Here is a 19,430-nt window from a genome sequence, read left to right on the forward strand (position 1 = left end):
ACCCAGCCCCAGCCAAAAAAAAAAAAGTAACACTACAAAACTCTTAGTAGGAGAAAATAGAATTAATCTTTGAGACTTGGATTATATCAGACAGTGGTTTCTTAAGACCAAAACACATCAAAAGAAAATAAATTGGACTTTAACAAAGTAAAAAACTTATGCTTTGAAGGGATACCAAGTAAGTGAAAGATGATTTATTGAACACAAATCATCTATGCAAGGAACTCTTAGGACAAATAGCCAGATTTTTTTTAATGGGTAAAGAATTTGAATGGATTTTTCTCCAAAGAAAATACATGCAAATGGCCACAAAATATGAATGTGTATTTGCATCGAGTGTCCAGGAAATGGAAACGCAAATCACAATGAGATGTCTGTCACTTCACACCCACTAGGACAGCTGAAGACTGTTAGTGAGAATGTGGAGAAATTGGAACCCTCATACACTGTTACTGGGAATGTTAAATTGTGCAGATAGATGCTTTAGAAAATTGTGTTAATTGTGCAGATAATGGCACATTCTTCAAAAGGTTGAACAGTTTCTTATATGAGCTAGCAATTCTGCTTCTAGGCATTTACCCAAGAGAAGTGAAAACATCACAAATACTTGTACGTGAACTTCATACCCCGTTTCCCTGAAAATAAAATAAGACAGTGTCTTATTTTAAGGTGTGCTCCCAAAGACACGCTAGGTCTTATTTTCAGGAGACGTCTTATCTTTCCTGTAAGTAGGTCTTATTTTTGGAGGATGTCTTATTCTCGGGGAAACAAGGTAGCAGCACAATAGCCAAAAAATGGGTAAAAATCTAAATGCTTGTCAACTGATGAAGGGATAAATAAAAATGTGCTATCATAGGGCACCGCCTGTGGCTCAAGGAGTAGGGTGCCGGCCCCATATGCTGGAGGTGGCGGGTTCAAACCCAGCCCCAGCCAAAAACTGCAAAGAAAAAAAACAGTGCTATCATGGTTTGGCACCCATAGTACAGAGGTGGTTACAGCATCAGCCACATACGTAGAGGCTGGCAGGTTCAAACCTGGCCCAATTGTAGCAGGCACCTGTACTCCCAGCTACTTGGGAGGCTGAGGCAAGAGAATTGCTTGAACCCAAGAGTTTGAGGTTGCTGTGAGCTGTGACAGCACAGCACTCTATTCAGGGCAGGATAGTGAGACTCTGTCTCAGGGGAAAAAAACCAGAAGTGCTATCATTTTGCAAACCAGCTAGCAATGTGTGAAAGGTGCAGTTGCTCTACTTCCCCAGCACTTGGAATTGCTGCAGTTTTGGTCTGTTTTGAAGTAGCCATTCCACAGATGTGTAGTATTTCACTGTGGCTTTCATTTGTGTTTTCCTAATGGCTAATAATTTTTTTTTTTTTTGAGACATAGTCTCACTCTGGTGCCCTGACTTGGTGCCATGGTATTACCGTTCACAGCAACCTCAAGTTCTTGGGCTCAAGCAATCTTTTTGCCTCAGTTTTTCTATTTTTTGTAGAGATGGTTCTTGCTATTGCTCAGGCTAGTCTGAACTCCTGAGCTCAAGTGATCAGCACCTGCCTAGGCCTCCCAGAATGCTTGGATTACAGGCCTGAGCACCTTTTCATATGCTTATTTGCTGTCCACATATCTTAGTGAAATATCTATTCAAGTTTTTTGCCCAAAATTTGAAAGCTTGGTGGTTTCTCAGCATTAGTTGAATGTTCTGCATATGAGTGCATTATCAAATGTGTTTTGCAGATGATTTTTCCCAGTCTCTGGCTTTTTTTATCAGTGTCTTTGAAGAACAGATAAAACTTTTAAGTCCAAGTTTTTTCTTTCAGGCATAATACATTTTAGTTTCGTATGTAAGAAATCTACCTAACATATAAGATCACAGATTTTTTTATATGTTTTTATTTAAATACTTAGTAGTTTTAGGCTTTGCATTTAAGCTACAATCCATTTTCAGCTAAATGGTGTATGAGTTAAGGTTCATATTTTCACATAGGGCTATCCCAGCACCATTTGTTTAAAGACTGTCCTTTCTCCAATGAACTACTTTTCTACCCTTGTCAAAAATTGAGCATATACTATATATATGTGGGTCTGTTTCTGGCCTTGACATCAGGTGGGAGTCCTCCAACTTGTTCTGTTTTAAAAAATGTTTTGGCTTGTCCCTTTAGGGAAAGGGACAACCTTTCCCTAAAGGTTTTATAATGACCTTGTCAACTTCTACAAAAATTCTCGCTGGTGTTTTGACTAGAATTACGTTGAATCTATAGATCAATCTGAGGGGAACTGACATCTTAAAATGACTCTTCCAATCCATTATCCTGGCATATCAATTTTTTTTAGGTGTTAGTTTTTTAAAATCAGTGTTCTACATTTCAGCATACAGATCTCATACATATTTTTATTAGAGATCACGTTTTTTGGTGCTAATATGATTTTTAAATTTCTGTTTTTAAATATTCATTGCTACTAGGTAGAAGTTGTTAACTTCTGCATACTGACCTTGCAAAACTCACTTATTCTATTAATTTTACATGGCTTTTCTATATAGGCAATCACATCATCTACAAATATAGTTTTACTTATTCTTTTCAGCCCGGAGACTTATTTCCCTTGCCTGTTGCACAATGACTCTACTACAATGTTGAAGAAGAGTGCCTTGCTCCCAGTCTTAGAGGGAAGCCTTACTCTTCACATTTGTAGATGTTAGCTATAGACTTTTTAAAATAACTGTTCCTTATCAGATTTATTGTTAGATTACTCAAGAGTTGCTTATTTTTTCAAACCCAAATAAGCATTGAATTTTGTCTTGTCTTTTTTTTTCTTACAGCTTTTGGAGGAAAAATTGAGAATTCCCTTACTATGATATTCACCCTCTGAAAGTATACAGTTCAGCAGTTTTTCATATAATTTTTTGCAACTTTTGAGATGATCACTTAGTTTTTCTTCTTTTGTATGCTTATACAGTGAATTAATTTAAAAAAGTTATCAGGCTCAGTGCGTATAGCTCAAGCATCTAGGGCAATAGCCATATACACAGGAGCTGGCAGGTTCGAATCCAGCCCGGGCCCGCCAAAAAACAGTGACAACTACAATCAAAAAATAGCTGGGCATTGTGGCAGGCGCTTATAATCCCAGCTACTTGGGAGGCTGAGGCAAGAGAATCGCTTAAGCCCAAGAGTTTGAGGTTGCTGTGAGCTATGATGTTACAGCACTCTATGCAGGGTGATAGCTTGAGACTCTGTCTCAAAAATGATAATAAAAATAAAAATAAAAAAATAATCTGACCAACCTTTTATTCCTGGATCAATCCCACTTGATCATGTATTTTTTTCATGTATTAGTAAGTGAAATCTATAAGGTTACTATAAAGTCCCTAGGACCTTATAATGAACAGTACCCTGAAAATACTTATTTTCTTGCTGCTTTTGAGTAGAAACTAAGAATGTCTTAAATGTTCATAAAATTTACCATTTAGAAGGAAATTTGTTTTAAAGTGCCTTTCCAGGGCTTTCCTCTTATAAAATTACTTGGATCAAAAGAAGCTTGTAGATCATGTGGTCTACAAGATAATGATAAAATGTGCATTAAAGAACTCCTAACAAGGCCAGGAGTGGTGGCTCATGCCTGTAGTCCTAGGGCTGTGTGAGGCCGAGGCAGGTGGATTGCCTGAGCTCAGAGGTTCAAGACCAGCATGAGCTGGAGTGAGCCAGAGTGAGACCCTGTCTCTACCAAAAAAAAAGCCAGGTGTTGTGGAGGGCACCTATAGTCCCAGCTACTTGGGAGGCAAAGGGCAAGAGAATCGCTAAAGGAAGAAAAGAAAAAAAATAAAAATAAACAACTTCAAACTAAGATGAGTGAAAGCCAGTTGAAATTGAAGGCACAATTAAAAAAAAAAAAACAAAAACAAAAAACTCCTAACAAAAAAAAAACATAAATTATTTATTTATCTGTTTTTCTTTAAGACAGAGTCTCCCAAGGTAGAGTGCCATAGCATCATAGCTCACAGCAACCTCAAACTCCTGGGCTCAAGCGATCCTCCTGCCTCAGCCTCCTGAGTAGCCCACCACAATGCCCCGCTAGTTTTTCTACTTTTGGTATAGGCAGAGTCTTGCTCAGGCTGGTCTCCAACTCCTGAGCTCAAACAATGTACCTGCCTTGGTGTCCCAGAATGCTAGGACTACAGGTGGAGCCATCACGCCCATCCTAAAGTTAAATAATTTATAATAAGAGAAAATAACTCCAATAGCAAAGACTTTTTAGGTGATTGGCTTCCCTCTGTTTTGGTGGCCACACCAAAATTCCTCTATAAATGCTTACAAAATTTAGGGTGAGAGGTCTTGGTTTGAAATTTCATTTGCATTAACAGTTATTCCTTAACTATTTGTGTTATGGGACAAAAAAAAATAGAAAACTTTTCTATAGGTATTTTTATTCACATTTTACATGAGACTGAGAAAATGGCATTTATTCAATATTAAAAAATGGGGAAATTAAAGCAACATGCTTTCCCCTGCCCAAAGCACTGATCTGCTTGCTTTAGTCCTTGTAATGTTACGATTCTGTTCCCCAGAGTCTGGAAGTGAGACCTACAGGTTGCTTTTAGCTCTTCAGAGAAAAGGAAACTAAGAAAGATCTTCAGAAGAACATCACACATTAAAAGGAAGAATAGATTTTCTTCTTACATGAGGAAAGATAGATGTACATTCTCCTTCCAAAGCAATTTGTGTTCATGATAATTGAGCAAAATGGTAGAATTTTTTAGTTGTGTGTTTTTAGAAGTAATGTCAAATTTATTTGAAAATCAGGAATTTCAAAGGTTTCTTGCATGTTAAATGGTTAAAAGTAGTGTTGTTAGACTAAAAAAATGCAAAACCTTTTTTATAGAATAGTATAAATGTTTATTTTTTTGTATGATTTACTTTGCTGTCTTGTTTTTACAATATAGAAAAGTGTATTCTTTGAATAGCTCTAGTAAATATAAATTTAATCTTTCTACTTTGGGGTGTAAATAGAGCTAAAAAATTATATACCCAACCCTCCCCGAATAGTTTTTATAACTGTTGAATTAATGTGGCTATTCCTCTTGTTCAGCAATTTGATGCAAATGACTAAATACAAAAAGTTGTTTAGTAAGTACTACACAGGAAGGAAACAGCTTAACATTTTAGATCGCTTCTTGAAAATCAGAAAAACTAGTAGCATTTGATTGCACCTTCAAATTTTTACAAGCAAAACATTCTTAAGCAATGCCATCATACATAATCTACAATTGTAATTGAAATTTCACAAACATTTTCTGCACACTTTATATAAATACACATCACAAAGGTGCAATTGGAATTAACACAGAATATGTACAAAATGAACAAAGTTTAGGTTTAGACCAAAAACTTATTGCAATCTTTTGAAAAATAACTTGATCAGATATTATTTTATCCTCTTACACTAATTTACATTTATACAAACTTTTAATTAAACATACTAGATTGAGGTGCTAAGAATGTTTGCACTATCTACACTTAAAGTTACTGCACTATAATTTTATAAATCCAAATTTCAAAAGGCAGATACTTTTATGAATAACGGAATCCTCTTTTGGATCACTTAATTTCTATCACCTGTACCTTGCATGTTCATATGAACATATATACACACTACATACAAACTATAGAGACCTTGTAGGAAATGTAATAATCATACACTAATAATTACTGAGGATTAAGGTACCCAGCAAAATGCCTGAATTCCAAAATGGGGTTTTTTTGTCATAAAATCAAGAGTCCCATTACAACACAAGCTCCCAAATTCATAGTTTTAGAATTACTGAAAATGATTTAGATTATTTTAGTAATTACAGAGAAGTACTCATACCTTTAGCTTACCAAATCACTGGGTAAAAGTAATCTCATATTAAACTTCCCTTATAAAATTTTTCCCACTATAATTGTGAAAGCTGGGTTAGGAGGCCCATAAATCAAGTAAGAGTCATGTATTTCAAACTTAATTCAAAAGTCTACAAAGAGAACTATTTGTATAGATGAAAAATCCTTCTCCAAATTCATCTCTTATAGCTTCCATATTCTTCATCATTATTTCTTCATCTAAGCCAAATTTTATACTTGATAATTACGTGAGGTTCTATATTATCACTACGTAATAAGTTTACTTCTACTTATACACGTCTCTTATTTTAATAGTACCCAAGAATCACTTTGACAATTTATTATCATTATCATTTTAAATGCATACCACCTCTTTGAAAGAAAATGGGAGACATCCCAGAGCATTTGTTAGCCATTCCTTACTATAGAAACACTGTCCATCCTCTGAGTATCATGTATTGTCCCTTAACATTTTATGTTTAAAAAAATTTTTTTAATTTTAAAAGTGTGCCTGGAGATTGCTTCCCTTCTGACATTCCCAAAGTAACAACAGGATATTATTCCAGAATCCACCCTAAAAACCTGATTTTTCTTTAACAGAGCTTTACTAAATGCAAAATGTCATCTGAGCATTATTTCTTAAGAATTAGTTTATGTTAGACATTCTATCTGAATATATTCTAAATCTACACTCAAAGGATGACTGGCTAATAACCACTGCTGCTTTGGCTTTCTCTACTGAACAAAGTCATACAACACCATACATTATAAATTACAGTAATTTATAAATGTTCTTTGTCAATAGAATCAGAAGGATAGAACATCTAATTCTTAAAAAACCCAAGCAAATTAAAAATCTATATAATACAATAAAGAAAACTTCAATTTAGAAGGGCATAAGCTGATTTAACTCAGATATAAAACATGCTAATTTCCTCATTTAAAATTTCTTCTCTTTCAGTATTATAATTTCAGGTCTCTTAAAACAAGGACTGAATTAAAATACAGTAATTGTTAAATTATCTTCCAGAAAATCAAGTGTCCTTACACCTTAAATTTTCTGTACTGTTCCATTCATCAGGCTTTTGCCCAAGAGTTAGCAATTCATAGCACAAGGGTCACTTTTTGCTTTTCCTGCCGAGTTGATGACGCTCATCAAACATCGTCCGAATTCCTCAAGTATCATCCTTTCAGCTGCTGCCTTTGATTTTCCCTTCTTGTCTGCCTGCTCTGCCTGGGCAAGAAGGCAATTACACGTGGCTTCAGCTACTTCTTTAGTCACAAATGTAAAGGGCAATCTGAAATGATTTTTGAGAGAGAGATAATGATAGTGCTGAATGACAAAGAAAGTGGGTAACATTCTTTCATCTGGAAATCTCTCCTGAAATTTTCATGCTTCACCAGCAAAATGAGCACCACAATTTGCACGATGAGCATATGCACATCCTAAAGAACTTAAAAAAGTTACATATGGTTTTATTATCAAGAATATACATTAAATACATGACATATTACCTACACAAGGTTATCTGGTTAACTAAAAGATGTAATCCTATAGGCAGGTTAGGTATTTCTAACATTAAAGTCCCTCAAATTCATGAATGTAAATTCTGTGAGTACAGGCTTTGTTTTATTTACTGCTATTTCTCCAGTGCCTAGAATAGTGCCTAATGGATAGCGATACTGCATGAATATCTGCTGAATGAATGAATAATATTGGGAATTGAAAGAGGTATCTCTTGGGCCACACTGACAATAAAACACTTTTTTTTTTTTTTTTTTTTTTTGTAGAGACAGAGTCTCACTGTACTGCCCTCAGGTAGAGTGCCGTGGCGTCACACGGCTCACAGCAACCTCTAACTCTTGGGCTTACGCGATTCTCTTGCCTCAGCTTCTCAAGCAGCTGGGACTACAGGCGTGCACCACACGCCCGGCTATTTTTCTGTTGCAGTTTGGCCGGGGCTGGGTCCGAACCCGCCACCCTCGGCATATGGGGCTGGCGCCCTACTCACTGAGCCACAGGCGCCGCTGACAATAAAACACTTTACCACAGTTCTGACATTGTTTGTAAAAAACAACCAAGAAAACATACCAGAATTCCTCATTGTTCCGTCACAACAAACAAAACAAAACAATGGGGGAACCCAAATTCTGTTCTGCACAGAATTACATTCATAAATTCCTCAGCTAGTTAGTATTAAATCAGAGCAGTCCACCACTAGGCTTGCTATACTGTAGACAAGTCAAAAGTCAAAGCCTATAAGAGATTAGCTCAAGCAACCTGATCTAACTACTAACTCAATAACTTATAAGCAGTCACTAGTAAAAGTGCACTGCAAGAGTAAATCAAGTCTGCAAGGAAGGTCCACTCTGACGTGAGGACGTAATTGAGAATTCAGGCTGCCATGCTGCTGTACAGATATCTTTAACATACAAAGAAGCACTTTAAATTAGAAAATATTAGTATTATAATGTTAATATTATAGTAACATTGACAAAAGCGCTCATCACAAAATATTTGAAAACTATTGAAAAGTAAAAGGAAAGAAAAAGAATTCAAGGTTTATTTGAAACAAAAGCTTGTGAAAATGCTGGCATAACTTTCATACAGTTTTTTAACACAGCTTTGATTTTGTGTTTTTTTCACTTCATGTCATTAACATGTTCCCAAGTTTAAAAACTAATTGTAAATATTTTACTGTAGCAATATTTTTAATCTCTCCATGGAGATTAGATTCTAAATCAAATCTAAATTTAGATTTAATAATCTAAAGGATTATTAACAGACCAGAAAGGATCTTATGTTGTCACCCTTTTTTTTTTTTTATTTTTTTGTAGAGACAGAGTTTTACTTTATTGCCCTCGGTAGAGTGCCGTGGCGTCACACAGCTCACAGCAACCTCCAACTCCTGGGCTTAGGCAATTCTCCTGCCTCAGCCTCCCGAGTAGCAGGGACTACAGGTGCCCGCCACAATGCCTGGCTATTTTTTTGTTGCAGTTTGGCCGGGGCTGGGCTTGAACCTGCCACCCTCGGTATATGGGGCCGGCGCCCTGCTCACTGAGCCATAGGCACCGCCCTATTGTCACCCTTATTAAGGTGTTTACCTATTTCCACTTTTATTCAGTCAAAAACAATTTGCTGATTATATTCCAGTTGTAAGAGGTCTTTGAAAATAGTGTCTGAAATATTTTGTAATGGACCTTACTTCAACTTAGAGGTGTTTTAAGTAATATACCATTTGTAAGGCTCATTCCATTTAACAATTCCTCAAATTAACCTCTAATAAACTTTATAATATAAATCCAAAGTCCAAACTGCAAACTATGTTACATCAGGCCCTGACAAATGCTGGGGATAAAAATGTTTTATTTTTCACAGCCACCTAGTAAGGGCTATTTTAAGGATAAGAAAACTAAAGCTTAGAGAGAGGAAGTACTTGTCTGATTCATAAACTACTAAGTAGCACAGACAGTATTTAAACTCGTCTGACCAACTTTAAAGGTCAAGCTTTTCTATTCCAGAGCTCAGCGATCTAGTGAAAGAGAGCGCAAAAAGAAACTACAATATCATAGTGTGATGAGTGGTGCATTAGGATGAGAAAAGTGCTCCACATACTCAGAAAAGACAAGAGAAAGAAGGTAAGAAAATGCAAAAAAAAAATAATCACAGTATCAGTGAGGTGCATAAAAGATTTGGTTTTCTCACTCTGGGAGGCCGAGGCCGGTGGATTGCTTGAGCTCAGAGGTTTGAGACCCATCTCTACTAAAAATAGAAAAACTGAGGCAAGAGGATCACTTGAGCCTGAGTTGGAGGTTGCTGTGAGCTAAGATGCCATGGCACAACCCAGGGTGACAACTTGAGACTCTGTCTCAAAAATAAATAAATAAATAAATAAATAAAATAAAAATTGGTTTTCTTAGGGAGTTCTCAAATTACATAATTATTTCATCTTAATAGGGAAAAATCTAATTAAATTAAGCACAGTGAAATAGAGCATTACTATGCATTTTAGAATTGCACAATATATCTGGATAGTGGTTTTTCTGTTACCATTAAATTCCTTTACAGCAAATAACTAAAGAAGGAAAAAAAAGGCAAAAATCAGGTTTGCAACAATCAAGATAATGAACTCAAGTTTGTCTCCTAAAAAAAATTTTACCAAAAATATCTGAGCATATTAGAGAAATACTTTAAGAGGTAAACAAATTGACTTACTTTCCTCCTCCACTATTCAAAGCGGGTGTTGGCCTAGTAAGCAAGTCCGAAATCTGAGAAGATAACTTGGTCTTTGCTGCGGTTTGCTGCTGTACCCTTACTTCAGCTGCATCTGCCAAGTGCATCAAGGTCTTTCTTTCTGGGCTTTCTTCAAAATTCTTACAGCCAATACATTTGCATATTGAGGAACACATTATTTTTGCCTAAAAGGTGTACAAAAGGTTCCACATCAAAACCAAAAATCACTATATGTAAATTCCACAATGAAATCAATAGATAATAGTATTACCTGCTCAAGTGACGTTAAGATTAGATGGAAGCATCTCTCCCTGACGAACACTAAGTGGGCTTACTATGCATGTGGATGGACCAGGCCATCTTATATCTGAGAGCAGCTGAGTCCATCCATGTCACTTTCCCCTTACTATATATATAGACTTTCCTCCAGATATGAAAATGTGTGTTCCTCATAAAGAATATGAATGATACATTCAAATATAGTTTTACAAGGGTCAGTCAGAATCCAACCACCTCAATCAAAACACCATCAAGATGTTGGTGACCTCCCATCTGTGACACATATACACAATTTCACTTTTAAAGGGATTTCACAGATGCTATTTTTATTATGAAATATCTCCCTCTCTGAACTCCCTCTTCAGATTCCTCAAAGCCTTCAATTAAATTATGTCCTTTCGTGTAAAAATAAGTAAGATATATAAAATCATACACTTTAGGCCGGGCTCCAGTGGCTCATGCCTATAATCCCAGCACTCTGGTACGCTGAGGTGAGTGGATTGCTTGAGCTCACGAGTTCAAGACCAGCCTGAGCAAAAGTGTCTCTACTAAAAATACAAAAACTGAAGCCAGAGGATTGCTTGAGTTTGAGTTCAAGGTTTCTGTGAACTATGGCTCCACAGCACTCTACCCAGAGCGACAGCTTGAGACTGTGTCTCAAAAACAAACAAAAAAAAATCATAAACCTTATACACTAACAAATACAGAATTCTCCTTTATTTTTTAGTTTGTCTTACAAAATCATATACCTACTTTTCTTACACAGTGACTCACAGAATCCTTCCCAAGTCATCTGGCATAGCCTCAATTCATCCTGTTGAATGGTAGGGTGTTAATCACTGGTATGATGGTCCACATTTTTTTTTTTTTTTTTGCAGTTTTTGGCCTGGGCTGGGTTTGAACCCACCACCTCCGGCATATGGGGCCAGTGCCCTACTTCTTTGAGCCACAGGCATTGCCTGATGCCACACATCCATCAACAACTCTGAGGCCCGTGAAAAGAACATGAATGTGTTGTCCAAGCACAAACCAACTGGAGCAAAAAGCCCATTCAACTGAAGACCAAAGTGTTAAAAGAATAATTGAACACAAAGTCAATTTGTGTAACACAAATGGTATCACAACATCACAGCTTATTCATAGTCATTAGCCACTGCTATTCATAGTTTAGTGTATTTCAGGCTTTCCAATTCTTGGTACATGACTTTTTTTTTTTTTGGTGGAGACAGAGTATCAATGTGGCATCATAACTCACAGCAACCTCAAACTCCCAGGCTTAAGCGATTCTCTTGCCTCAGCCTCCCAAGTAGCTGGGACTACCAGTGCCCGCCACATTACCTGGCTATTTTTAGAAATGAGGTCTCACTCTGGCTCCGGCTGGTCTCAAACCTATGAGCTCAGGCAATCCACCCATCTCAGCCTCCCAAGTGAGCCACCGTGCCCAGCCAGTACATGACTTTTTAGAATGACAAAACTTAGTTATTAGACACTATGTCTGTCCTGATAAAATTTCCTTAGAAAACATAGGGTTTTCTTTTCTAACACAGTCCAGTCTATTATTTTTCTATTTCTATTCATTCATAGATTTGTTAATCAGTTCAAATAAATGATTAGTTCAAGTATGTTTGAATTCCGTATGCCTAGCAAGTACTGAGTAATTCTTCAGTGCCATGTACAGGAAAGGGCAGCTATGCCCTTCTGACGCAGTTTTATATTAAGTTCCTTCTCTTTTTGTATACTTGGCTTAATAGTTTAAGAGAAAAAAATTTCATAGTAATATTAACACATTCATAACAATTTTTGTTTACTAACATAACCAACTATTTCATTAGGTATTCAAATAGAAAAAAAGTCAGAATATTCTAACAGAAGATGAAAAACTGGCTTGTTGGATTTTGAGATGTTATGTAAAACACTTGTATTTATTTTATTTTATTTTATTTTTTATTTATTTATTTTTTTGAGACAGAGTCTCCCTCCATCGCCCTCGGTAGATTATGTTTAATTTACATCACAGCCCACAGCAACCTCCAGCTCTTGGGCTTAGGTGATTCTCTTGCCTCAGCCTCCCTAGTAACTGGGACCACAGGCACCCACAATAATGCCTCGCTATTTTTTGTTGCAGTTTGGCTGGGGCTGGGTTTGAACCCATCATCCTCGGTATATGGGGCTGGCACCCTACTCACTGAGCCACAGGCACCGCCTTATTTTATTTTATTTTTATTATTTTTTTTTATTGTTGGGGATTCATTGAGGGTACAATAAGCCAGGTTGCACTGATTGCAATTGTTAGGTAAAGTCCCTCTTGCAATCATGTCTTGCCCCCATAAAGTGTGACACACACCAAGACCCCCTCCCTCTGTCCCTCTTTCTGCTTTTCCTCCCGCCCATAACCTTAATTGTCATTAATTGTCCTCATATCAAAATTAAGTACATAGGATTCATGCTTCTCCATTCTTGTGATGCTTTACTAAGAATAATGTCTTCCACTTCCATCCAGGTTAATACGAAGGATGTAAAGTCTCCATTTTTTTTAATAGCTGAATAGTATTCCATGGTATACATATACCACAGCTTGTTAAGCCATTCCTGGGTTGGTGGGCATTTAGGCTGTTTCCACATTTTGGCGATTGTAAATTGAGCTGCAATAAACAGTCTAGTACAAGTGTCCTTATGATAAAAGGACTTTTTTCCTCCTGGGTAGATGCCCAGTAATGGGATTGCAGGATCAAATGGGAGGTCTAGCTTGAGTGCTTTGAGGTTTCTCCATACTTCCTTCCAGAAAGGTTGTACCAGTTTGCAGTCCCACCAGCAGTGTAAAAGTGTTCCCTTCTCTCCACATCCATGCCAGCATCTGCAGTTTTGAGATTTTGTGATGTGGGCCATTCTCACTGGGGTTAGATGATATCTCAGGGTTGTTTTGATTTGCATTTCTCTAATATATAGAGATGATGAACATTTTTTCATGTGTTTGTTAGCCATTCGTCTGTCATCTTTAGAGAAGGTTCTATATATGTCTCTTGCCCATTGATATATGGGATTGCTGGCTTTTTTCATGTGTTTGTTAGCCATTCGTCTGTCATCTTTAGAGAAGGTTCTATATATGTCTCTTGCCCATTGATATATGGGATTGCTGGCTTTTTTCATGTGGATTAATTTGAGTTCTCTATAGATCCTAGTTATCAAGCTTTTGTCTGATTGAAAATATGCAAATATCCTTTCCCACTGGGTAGGTTGTCTCTTTGCTTTGGTTATTGTCTCCTTAGCTGTACAGAAGCTTTTCAGTTTCATGAAGTCCCATTTGTTTATTTTTGTTGTTGTTGCAATTGCCATGGCAGTCTTCTTCATGAAGTCTTTCCCCAGCCCAATATCTTCCAGTGTTTTTCCTATGCTTTCTTGGAGGATTTTTATTGTTTCATGCCTTAAATTTAAGTCCTTTATCCATCTTGAATCAATTTTTGTGAGCGGGGAAAGGTGTGGGTCCAGTTTCAGTCTTTTACATGTAGACTCCCAACACCATTACAGTTCTCCCAACGCCATTTATTGAATAGGGAGTCTTTCCCCCAAGGCATGTTCTTGTTTGGTTTATCGAAGATTAAGTGGTTGTAAGATGTTAGTTTCATTTCTTGGTTTTCAATTCGATTCCAAGTGTCTATGTCTCTGTTTTTGTGCCAGTACCATGCTGTCTTGACCACTATGGCTTTGTAGTACAGACTAAAATCTGGTATGCTGATGCCACCAGCTTTATTTTTATTACTAAGAACTGCCTTAGCTATACGGGGTTTTTTCCCATTCCATACAAAAGCCTTATTTTATTTTTTTTTAAGACAGAGCCTCACTTTGTCACCCGTGGTGGAGTGCTCTGGTATCATAGCTCACGGCAACCCAAACTCTTGGGCTCAAGCGATTCTCTTGCTGCAGCCTCCCAAGTAACTGGGACTACAAGAACACCAGCAATAACACCAGGCTATTTTTAGAGATGGGGTCTTGCTCTTACGCAGGCTTGTCTTGAACCTTTGAGCTCAGGCAACCCATCCTCCCTGGCCTCTCAAAGTGCTAGGATTACAGGTGTGAACCACCACGCCCAGCCCTGTAAGATACTTTTTTTTTTTTTGCAGTTTTTGGCTGGAGGCCAGGTTTGAACCCACCACCTCCAGTATATGGGGCTGGTGCCCTACTCCTTTGAGCCACAGCGCCACCCACCTGTAAGATACTTTTAAACATAATTTTGTAGCCAGGCATTGTAGGAGATACCTGTAGTCCGAGCTGCTCAGAAGGCTGAGAAGCAAGAGGATCTTTTGAGCCCAAGAGTTTGAGGTTGCTGTGAGCTATGACAATGTAGCACTCTATCCAAGGCAACATTCATTTATTCTAATGAATGAGTGAATGAATATAAAAATAACTTTGACTTTATGCATATTGACTGAACAAGATGTTACTTATACTTATGACTTGAGAGGAGTATTTGAACTTTTAAATAAGTAAATTAGGAAAGAAGTCATTACTCAGAGAATACAGAACACAGACTCTTTACTGTGACCTATTTTGTATGTGAGAGCCCCCTGAACTACAGGACAGGCTCCTGTAGCAGGGAAATCCCTACCAAGAGTGCAACTCTGGGTGGTGTTACTCAGCAAGGACAAGGCTAGGCTCTCTGCCAAAACTAAAAAAAAAGTGTTGAGATTAGAATTTGAAAGAATGAACATATATTGGAACATCCAACTGTAGGAATACCCAAAAGACCGTCAATGAAGAGTTTCAGGCATGCCAAAGAACCAGTGATAATAACCTGGTGTTAATTTCAACTATGACTAGATTGTTGCATTTAAACTTTGAAAATAAACTATATGTACTTTATCTGAAGTAAGAAGGGGATGGTTTAGAAGGCATCTGTCAAAGTGGAGTTTCAACTACATTCTCCAGAGAAGATGAATGGCCCATAAATAAAAACAGCAGCGGAGTGGGACGATGACATAATGGAAATGGACATGATGTGCATATTTTCAAAGAGCAACAGCAGTTTTCAAATAAATTTTTGTAGTATGTCCTTTATAAAACCATTTTCAAAAGATGGTTAGATTATTTTCCTAAGCCAGCATCTCACCTCATAGCATTCACAGTAGTTTTTAAGACAGCCTGATCGTTTGCAATTACATCCTTTGCTATGGCGTCGATCTGATTCTCCCTCCTTTCCTTTCCCTATCTTAGGCTTGAAGGCTTCTGGATTTCTGTCAAGGCATGCCTATCAAAGTAGATCAAATATCAATTAAAATGAATCACTGTAGATTAAAATATTAACAGTGCAAAGGGAATTAATATTTTTTCTTTGTAAGAAAACTGAATTATTCAAGAATAGGTGAAATGATATTTCTATCAGTTAAATGAAATAAAAAATAATCACCTTTATTGCTTTTTGCCTTTCATTTTCATGTTCCAAATTGTTGTAACAATTAGTACAATTGCAGTTGTTGCAAAATTCACCATTTGCAAAGCAATCACAATATCTGGAAGGTAGAAATCAGTACAAGGTAAAAAGTCATCTTTAAATCAAACTGTTAATTATCTGACTATATATGAAATTATATTGTATGTGCACTACATGTGTGGTAAAGCATTTTAGATAGGTACTTAGAGCTACTTAGTTATAGACTTAACAACATATATTGTCAACCACATACTAAGGTTCAAAATTCAAGTCACCAAGTCCTAGAATTTTGGCCTAAGAGCTCAGTGCCAACTGAGTTGTTAGAACTCAACTAACAACAGCTGCCAACATGAGAACTATGTGATTTTATTTATTTAATTTAATTAATTAATTTTTTTTTTTGAGACACAGTCTCACTTTGTCGCCCTCAGTAGAGTGCCATGGCATTATAGCTCACAGCAACCTCAAGCTCTTGGGCTCAAGCGATTCTCTTGCCTCAGCCTTCTGAGAACTAAAGGCACCCACCAAAACACCAGCTATTTTTAGAGATGGGGTCTCGCTCTAGCTCAGGCTGGTCTTAAATCTGTGAGCTCAGGTGATCCACCCATCTCGGCCTCCCAGAGTGTTAGGATTACAGGCATGAGCCACCATGCCCAAAGTAAGTGATTTCAAAATTCCTGAAAAAGGAAAAAGACTGACTATATTCCAACAGTGGGACCTACACAGTTGGGCTAACAGTGGATTCTAAGCCCCAGTAAGACCAATGTTTTCCTTTTTTCTTTTTCTTTTTTTTTTTGAGACAGAGTCTCACTTTGTTGCCCCTGGTAGAGTGCCCTGATGTCACAGCTCACAGCAACCTGAAACTCTTGAGCTTAAGCGATTCTCTTGCCTCAGCCTCCCAAATAGCTGGGACTACAGGCGCCTAACCACAATGCCCGACTATTTTGTTGCTGTTGTTGTTGCGGTTGTCAATTGTTGTTTAGCTTGACCGGGCCAGGTTCAAACCTATCAACCTGGGTGTATATGGCCAACACCCTACCCACTGAGCTACGGGCGCCACTTAGGACCAATGTTTTTTATTTAACTATTTTGTGTAAAATCTTTTCACTTATTGCTAATAAGCAAATTAATCATCTGGTGACATTTAAAATTTCTCCAAGTATCATCTCACTTAGGAGATCAAATAGAAAGGTTGCAAGTAAGACCAAACTTATTTATTTATTTATTTTTTGTAGAGACAAAGTCTCACTTTATTGCCTTCAGTAGAGTGCCGTGGCAACATACAGCTCACAGCAACCTCCAACTCCTGGGCTTAGGCGATTCTCTTGCCTCAGCCTCCCAAATAGCTGGGATTACAGGTCCCCACCACAACACCCAGCTATTTTTTTTGTTGCAGTTTGGCTGGGGCTGGGTTTGAACCCACTACCCTCGGTATATGGGGCCAGCACCCTACTCACTGAGCCACAGGCGCCACCCAAGACCAAACTTATTACGGGCAGAAACCACTTGTGTCTCATGCTGCTATGTCCATACCCCCTACTCCAGGGACTCATGTATGGTAAAGACTAAAATTATTTCTTTCTGAATGAATGAAAGAATATTTTTACCCTGCCATACAAAGGCATTGACTTATATGTTCATTTACATTACTTAGCCTTATGAAATTGGTCTGTTAAGCATTTTTTTCGAGAGAGAGTTTCACTATGTCACCCTCAATAGAGTGCTATGGTGTCACAGCTCACAGCAACCTCAAACTCTTGGGCTTAAGTGATTCTCTTGCCTCAGTCTCCCAAGTAGCTAGGACTACAGGTGCCCACCACACGCCTGGCTATTTTTTGGTTGTAGTTGTCAACTGTTGTTTGGCAGGCCCAGGCCAGATTCAAACCTGCAAGCTCCAGAGTATGTGGCTGGCGCCCTAGCCGCTTGAGCTACAGGCACCGAGCCCAGTCTGTTAAGAATTTTTAGTTACTTCCTTTATCTTTAAGAACAGTTCTAGTTATATCAAATGAGCAAACAACAGCAAAAACACTTACAATTTCAAACATAGAGATTTTGTACAATTACAGGGTTTTCTCGGTCGACTGGCAGACTCTGATGGGATTATACTGTACAGATACAAAATAAAGACATATATTTTAATCAATTAGCAGCAACTATTTAAAATTAGAACTCTCCCACCTATAAATTCCTCTGAAAATAAAGCTTTAACAAATGTACCCATCCTTAATAAAACTTTGCTTTGCTGTTTTATTTATATTAAGTCCAAAGGCAAGTTGTAACAAGAAAGGTAGAGAGCCAAAGTATGAAATAATTTTTTTTAAAAAGAAGTTATCAATAGCTACTAAAGAACACTCCATAAATACTCTTCCTTCTGAGAAAACCAAAGCTGAAATTTCCTCAAAACTCTTGGGATTCAACTGTAAAAGGCAGTGAGGAGAAAGGGATGCATGCATACGGACTGTTCCCAGGTCATTAATCAAGCGCCGCTTCTAAGCTGCTCCGATATTGCAAAGGCAACAATCAATAGATTAACAAACAACAACACAACACCTAACATAACAATTCAAAAATAGTGAACATCATTTAAAAAACATTCAGAAGGAAAGAGAGAATAACAAACCAATGTGGCAAAATTGGTGAATCTGAGTAAAAGGTATTTGGGAGCTCTTTCTGTAACTTTTCTATTTGAAATATTTCAAAATAAAAAGTACTTTAGAGGCATGCACATATGGTTTTAATGAGAAAAAATAAAATAAAATGTATTTTGGAATATATATATTTAATGAAATACATAATTTAAGTTAAGCTGATCCAACAAACTTAATTTACATATTTTCAAAATACTCACCCGTTGAATGGAAGCCTTGCCTGAGTCTGGATACCAGATGTTCCAGTGAAGTTAGAGTTGCTTGCTATGGACACATACGAAGACTGCTGTAGCTAGATGTAAGGAAAGATAATTTTAGATCATATTTGCAAAAATGGATAATACTCTAAAATATGATGATCAGTAAGAGACACAAATTCATATACTAAAACAAGAAAAACATAATGGAGAATTTCATACAAACAGCTACTTCATGGAGCTCTTTTAAAAACCCAAACCAACACTACAAGTGAAAATAATATGGCGCGGCGCCTGTGGCTCAATTGGTAGGGCACCAGCCCCATATACCAAGGGTGGCGGGTTCAAACCCAGCCCCAGCGAACTGCAACAACAACAAAAAAATAGCCAGGCATTGTGGCGGGTGCCTACAGTCCCCTCAAGAGGCTGAGGCAAGAGAATCACTTAAGCCCAGGAGTTGGAGGTTGCTGTGAGCTGTGTGATTGCCACGGCACTCTACCAAGGGTGATAAAGTGAGACTCTGTCACTACCAAACAAACAAAAAAAAAAAAAAAAGAAAACAATGTGAACACTTTACATACTATATAAAATAAATATAAAGAAATTCCCAGAGAAGTAGTATGTTGGAATTATAGGAAATTCTAAGTGAATATCCTGAATATCTAAAAAAAAAAAAAAAAGTTTCTATGTTATGCTGATTTCTAAATGTAAGAAATGTTAATGATAAAAATACTGAACACTAATTATTTTATTTTTTTTGAGGCAGTGTCTCACTTT

At 37.3% G+C, this 19,430-nt stretch overlaps 1 protein-coding gene across 6 annotated transcripts in view; it reads right to left on the bottom strand.

Annotated features, from left to right (window-relative positions):
• Nucleotides 1-4,691: 4,691 nt before the first annotated feature.
• Nucleotides 4,692-19,430, bottom strand: part of LIN54 (lin-54 DREAM MuvB core complex component) — an 89,107-nt gene continuing 74,368 nt past the window's right edge. For 5 of the 6 annotated variants that reach the window (XM_053597158.1, XM_053597316.1, XM_053597085.1 and 2 more), the window contains exons 8-13: nt 18,657-18,748; nt 17,842-17,913; nt 15,785-15,887; nt 15,488-15,625; nt 10,087-10,289; nt 4,692-7,168 (exon numbers count right to left, since the gene is read on the bottom strand). In XM_053597158.1, the coding sequence (XP_053453133.1) occupies nt 6,967-7,168; nt 10,087-10,289; nt 15,488-15,625; nt 15,785-15,887; nt 17,842-17,913; nt 18,657-18,748 (810 nt within the window). In that variant the 3' untranslated portion in view covers nt 4,692-6,966. The remainder of the gene's footprint in view (nt 7,169-10,086; nt 10,290-15,487; nt 15,626-15,784; nt 15,888-17,841; nt 17,914-18,656; nt 18,749-19,430) is intronic. The other variant, XM_053597239.1, reaches the window with a different exon arrangement.

Source organism: Nycticebus coucang, chromosome 1 (assembly GCF_027406575.1).
Source record: "Nycticebus coucang isolate mNycCou1 chromosome 1, mNycCou1.pri, whole genome shotgun sequence".
NCBI lineage: Eukaryota > Metazoa > Chordata > Mammalia > Primates > Lorisidae > Nycticebus > Nycticebus coucang.